Genomic DNA, 6,182 nt, shown 5'->3' with positions numbered 1-6,182 from the left:
GCCCAATCTCCCTAACCTGGGTAGAAGAGTAGGAGGGCCCATCCTCTGGGGGTTGTGGGGAGGTCTCTGCTTGAGGGTGACTGGAGAGTATGGCCGCCTCTTCTCAAGGACTTCCATCTGGGCTGCTTCAGCCACCTGTTGTTTTCTTCTTCTTCTTCTTTTTTTTTTTTGAGATGGAGTCTCTCTGTCACCCAGGCTGGATGCAGTGGCACGATCTCGGCTCACTGCAACCTCCGCCTCCCAGGTTCAATCGATTCTCCTGCCTCAGCCTCCTGAGTATCTGGGATTACAGGCGTGCACCACCACACCCGGCTAATTTTTGTATTTTTAGTAGAGATGGGGTTTCACCATGTTGGTCAGGCTGGTCTCGAACTCCTGACCTCATGATCTGCCCCGCTTGGCCTCCCAAAGTGTTGGGATTACAAGCATGAGCCACCGTGTCCAGCCCACCCTCTTATTTTCTCATCATCTGTAGCACACCCCGCATGCCTGGACCCTGGATTCCACCCAAGGTTCTGGCATCTTGTAAGGACTTGTTGGTCAGCACTCTTGCCCTGGACCCTTCCTTCTGCCCTGGGGTGACCCCCATCTGCCAGCAGTGGCATCATGGCTACTTTTGCTTCATCCCAGGGGGCCAGGGGACAAGAATAGAGCAGGAGTGTCCAGGATGGCTCAGGATCTCAGCCCACATGCAGATTCCCTGGGCCCCTTGGGAGGAGCTACTCTGAGCCCAGGCCTTACAAGGGAAATTACTGGGCTGCAGCTGCTGTTGGGATCTGTGGAGCTAACATGGGATAAGTGTTTGGCCAACAGGGAGGGGCCTGGGTGTGACCTGAATGTCTCCTTGCCCTAGCCTTGGCTTCTCTGGCACATCTGTTGGAAATGGTGATCTGTCAGCCACTGTGCCTTCCTTGGAAGCCTTCCACACCTGTCCTTGAGGCTCCCCATGGCCCAGAGCATCTGTCAGGGCCAGGGCTGAGGCTGTGTGAGAATCCTGCAGAACGTTCCCAGTTTGGCTTTACAAATTTGGACTCACTCCATACTCCCAGTCTCCACAAGGGGCTCCAGTGAGCAGAAGGGCCAAGCTCTCTGTGTGCTCATGCTGGGGAGGGGCACAAAGACCCAGATCCCAGGTACAGGAAGGAAGGCAGTGGAGGGGAGAGGCAAATCACACAGACCTAGGAGGTTAGTTTTGCTCAAAATGCTCCGTTTATTGCTCTATTCAATGACCACGAGCGAATTATAAAAAGACACCAAATGTCTCTGTCTGCCGTGGGATAAATATTTAAAGTCAGCAATAAAAACACGTGGCTCCAAGATAACACATGTTGCCAAAGAGTCATGCATGCCCTCGTGATGGGCTCTCAACACACACGGACATGGGAACACACGCAGAGCGACACGCAGTGAGACTTCTGGGAAGGCTTTCCCACAGTGACACAGAAAAATGCCTCACACAGATCTGGGGCTGAGTCCCCACCCAAACCTTGAGCTCCCCTCCCCTCCCCAACAGGGTCTAGATCCTCTGGGTTCTCCATGCCCCATCTGCCCCCTACCTTGCCAGTGCCTCACAGGCTGGGCACCCTCCTGAGGACATCTGACACCCAGAGGCCACCCTGGCTGTGACGCCCACTCCAACCTAGAGAACTCTCCCTCAGCTGAAAGCTCTCTGGTAACCCTCCGGAGCTCCCCATGCCTAACTCCCGGTCATCTGCCTTTTGGGAGAAGTACGGGTGAGGCCGAGGCAGACAAGTCCGGTTGCTTAAGGGGCTGGAGCTCATTACCCCTTCCTGGCCGAGGAGACACAGTGTCCGGTACAGAGAGCAGAGATGGATGGACAGACAGAACACACTGCAGCAGGACACAGAGTGTAGCACGGAAACATTCTGGATCAGGTATTGATGGAACCATCGTTAAAAACTGGGGCCCGGGATCTGCGTGGTGTGGGTCAGGCCCTGGGGCCCCAGGCCTGGCCTGGCATGTCCCTCCCCGACCCTGCCCCCCACTCCCCAATATGTACAGTAGGAAGAGCAATGCTGGAGGGTAGGGGCCAGGCCAGGCTGACAGAGGACAGAGGGAGCTGACTGAAGGGGAGGAAGCGGGGAGCAGGCCTAGGACCCGAGGCGGGGCCCTGGCTGAGGGCCGAGACTCAGGCTGGGCAGTGCCCAGAGAACCTTGTAGGAGAAGCGCAGTCATTCTGGGGACCGGTGGGACAGCTGCTTTTCGTAGAGGCTCATGACGTGGTGCACAAACTGGTACTGCTCGCATGTCTGGATCATGCCGCCCCTGCCCGGCAGAGATGCACAGTGGGGGCAGGGTCGTGGAGGGATGGGCTGTGGGAGGGTGCCTCAAAAGCCATGGAGTAGCAATCACTTGCCAGGCCTTGTCCCTGCGCATCTTGGAGAGACCAACCCTTGCCAACCATTACCCTCTGCCCCTTCCTATCAGGGACACAGATGACATGTCCTACCGCTTTCAGCCTCTGTCCTTTTGTCCACCAGCTCTGCTTTTCTTCCCTCTTCATCCGCCCCCCCACTGTCTGGATCCTGCCCCCTACCCAACTGTCCTCGCTACTCCTTGTCTGCCCATCAGTCCATGCCAGTGTTTTCCATCTGCCCCTCGCCCCCTCCCCCGCCCTGCCCCATGCACATGTGGGTCTCTCCCTCTACCCCCTCGGGGCTCTAGCTCCCCTGACTGTCCCCACCCCCGCCCGTGGGCTGACCTGTCCTGACGGAGCTGGCACGTGGTCTTCAGGATGTCCACCACACCCTCGTGCCGCAGCTGCTGGCAGCAGATGCTGGTGGCAATGAAGCAGCCGGTCCTCCCAATCCCTGCACTGAGGGCCGAGGGGACCGGTGGGATGAGGGGCAGGGCAGCCCAGCGGGTAGGGGGCTGCCCCGCTCCAGTGGCTGGCTGGGAGGACCCACCTGCAGTGGACGATGATGGGGGCACAGTGGGGCCCCTCCTGCTGGGCTGCCTCCTCCACCTCCCGCACCAGGTGCAGGAGTGGGGGGGCCCGGTCTGGGGTCTTCTGGTCGGGCCAGGATGTGAACCAGTAATGCTTCAGGCCTCGCTCCTCAGTCCCACTCTGTCGAGGAGACAGAGGCCCACCCCAGGTACGTGTGAACTCTTTCAGCTCACAAACCACCCAGAGATAGAGATGGGATGGGAGGAGGAAGAACACAGGAAGCACACAGAGAGTGGGACCCCTTCACCCTTCCATCTAGGCCACATTGCCCAGTGGCATCAGACAGACACAGACCCAAAGCCAGCTCGGTTTTGGGGGTTGGTCGGCAGCGTTGGCATGGATCTTGTCTTTGGTCCTGCCCCAACAACTTCAGGATCATCCAAGAGGGGCCAAAAGCCCCTTCTCCGATTTATTAGTATCTCCAGGGTTCCTTATCTTAACAAATGGTCCCCCAGTCATCCCTTTGTCACATAACCCAGCCCCGGGACTCTTCTTCGCCTCTTGCTGTGCCTCACCTGCACCTGCATCTGCGTGACTCGCCTCTATCTTAGTGCTGCAATTAGTGCTGCAAGTTTTGCCACCTCTTCACACTCCCCGCTTCACTGCCACCTTGACCTTTATCATTGCTCGAGTGTAGGAGATTTCTGCCTCATCCCCAACTGTCTCAGATCCACAGAGTCCAAATAGTCTGTGTACAACACACATCTGGACATGCTGCTCTCCTGCTGAAAACCCATGGCTTTGGACTGAATGTGTGTGTCCCCTTAAGTTTACATGTTGAAACCAAATCCCAACATGGTGGTATTTGAAGGGAGGGCCTTTGTGAGGTGATTAAGTCATGAGAACGGAGCCCTCACAAATGGGATCAGTGCTCTTACAAAAGGAGCTTTCACTCCTTCTGCGATGTGAGGACATGACCCTGGAAGCGGGTCCTCACCAGGGTCATGGTGCCTTGATCTTGGACTTCCCAGCCTCCAGAACTGTGAAAAATAAACCTGTTGCTTACAAGCTACCTGGTCTATGGTATTTTGTTAGAGCAGCCTGAGCAGACCACAACATCCTTCAATGTCTCTCACTGCTCTCAGAATAAGACCCACTCTCCTCAGTCCTTCGCCTGGCTAGGAAGACAACTGCTACCGGGCCTGCCCTTCCAGACACACCTCCTGCCCCTGCATACTTGTACTCAATGCTCCCACACTCCAAAAGGTTTGTAGTTAAAAATCTCAGCAGCACACACAAACACATGCACACACACACACGCACACAAGTGTTCCATCTTCCATGTCCTTACTTTTATTTTTTTCTCGCTGGGAATGTTCTCCTGACTTGTTTGCCCCTGGTCAACTCTTACTTATCCTTCAAGACCCCATTCAGCACCACCACTTACAGGAAGCCCTCCCTGAGCACATTAGCTGGCAGAGTGTCCTTTTATACATATATATATATATATATATACACACCTATATATATATTTGTATTATATATATATTACATTTTATATATTATTTATTTATATATTTTATATATAGGTATATATAGGATATGTATATCATATATACATACATATATACATACATATGATATACATATCCTATATTCATCCACTATAACATCATATAATATACATATCCTATATTCTATATACCTATCTCTAGCTTAGTACTTACCATCTTATACATGCTTCTCAAGAAAAAAGTCCAAGCTTTGGGAAGCTCTGTGTTCATAGTACCCAACCCAGAACCAAGCTCAGGCCAGGTGCTTGTAATGTCTTATAGACAAAAGTAAATTCCATCAAACTCCAAGATGCCCTGGTTCTTCCCTCATCATCTCCATGGCATTGAGAAGGTGAGCAGCCCTGCCTCATCTCAGCCTGTCTTTCTGGGGAATTTCTACTCAGGAAGCCATTTTCTCAAGTCCCGGGTTACCTGGCTGTGACAGCAACCACTACCTCTGCTCTTCACTTCCTGGCCCTTCATGCCCCCCAACAAGACCTGGATCTTAGAGCTGCTTGTGGGGACACTGCTCTTGGGGGCTGAGATGCTCCTGACACCCTACCTAGCCCCTATCCAGTGGGAGAGGGAGCAGCTCAGAGGGCCAAGTCTCTGGTCTTGTGCTCAGTAACCCCTGTGGCTGTCAGTATCAATGAACTTCCTTGGCTGCTCCTGGATAGGGCATCAGCTTCCTGATGCCTAGTTCACCTCTTCCAGCCTTTGGGGTTATTACAGCCTTCCCTAAACATGGGTCTTATTTCTCACAAACAGAATCCACTAATCCCGATTTCAAAGGAACACTCTCCTCTATTATGCTGATCTTGGAAGAAGCACAACTTCAGGGTGGGAGGATACCTTCCCCCACTCTTCTGGGCTGTTTTGTATTGCTCATATTTTGTGTGTCTTCCTTTTTCTTGCTGTTTTCTGTAACCACAGCCTCCCTGTACAACCCCAAAGCAGCAAAGAGTGCCTGCCCTCTTGTGGACAGATTGGGCACTACAGGCCAGAAGCCCAGGATCCCAGGTGAAGAGATGTTTCTAGGGAGGATCTCAAAGTCATGATGAACCCTCAATTATAAGCACAGTGCTGGAGGCTGCTGGAGTCCCCTCATCCAGACAGTCCTGGCCTTGGGTACATTTGAAGCATAGCTCGTATGCATTATGAATGACAGAGTAGATAGACAGACAGAGCCCAACAGCATGAAATGTAACTGAGGACTGGGAAATGCAAGGGGTTTGATTCTACCTCTGGCCCCCAAGTCCATTCACCTCTCACTCATCCGTAATTATCAGAAAATCTGGGAGTGACACTGGCTTTTATGTCAGTTACAGCGGACTTTGGGGACCTGTTCTCTGTGGAGTCCCCAGTTAAGCCCCTACACTCATCCTCAGCTTCACCCAGCCCTGCCCCAGGCCTCACCTTGAGGGAGATGAGTCGCAGCCGGTAATCCTCCGTGTGAATGACTTTCTGCACAGTGATCTCAACACCGTCGTACACCACCTGCTCCTCCGGCCAATACTCGGTGCATTTCTGCAGGGGCCCAGATCAGGCTGCCATACAATCCTGTTCCCTTCCCACACTCTCCACAACACTCTTCAGGGCCAGCGGAGAGACACACAAGGGCAACAGGGTTGCCGCTACAGAGTGTCGGGTTCAAATCTCAGCTGCAAACTCTATAAGCTACTTCCCTTTCCTGAGACTCAGTTTCTTCCTCAGGAAAACAG

At 53.3% G+C, this 6,182-nt stretch overlaps 1 protein-coding gene across 9 annotated transcripts in view; it reads right to left on the bottom strand.

Annotated features, from left to right (window-relative positions):
* Positions 1–1,186: 1,186 nt before the first annotated feature.
* Positions 1,187–6,182, bottom strand: part of PTPN5 (protein tyrosine phosphatase non-receptor type 5) — a 63,480-nt gene continuing 58,484 nt past the window's right edge. For all 9 annotated transcript variants that reach the window (XM_055282187.2, XM_055282178.2, XM_055282184.2 and 6 more), the window contains 4 exons: positions 5,878–5,988; positions 2,928–3,088; positions 2,723–2,836; positions 1,187–2,286 (listed from right to left, as the gene is read on the bottom strand). In XM_055282187.2, coding sequence (XP_055138162.1) covers positions 2,193–2,286; positions 2,723–2,836; positions 2,928–3,088; positions 5,878–5,988 — 480 coding nt within the window. In that variant the 3' untranslated portion in view covers positions 1,187–2,192. The remainder of the gene's footprint in view (positions 2,287–2,722; positions 2,837–2,927; positions 3,089–5,877; positions 5,989–6,182) is intronic.

The sequence above is a fragment of the Symphalangus syndactylus genome, chromosome 6 (assembly GCF_028878055.3).
Source record: "Symphalangus syndactylus isolate Jambi chromosome 6, NHGRI_mSymSyn1-v2.1_pri, whole genome shotgun sequence".
NCBI classification, from domain to species: Eukaryota; Metazoa; Chordata; class Mammalia; order Primates; family Hylobatidae; genus Symphalangus; species Symphalangus syndactylus.
This window is presented reverse-complemented; position numbering and strand designations above follow the sequence as displayed.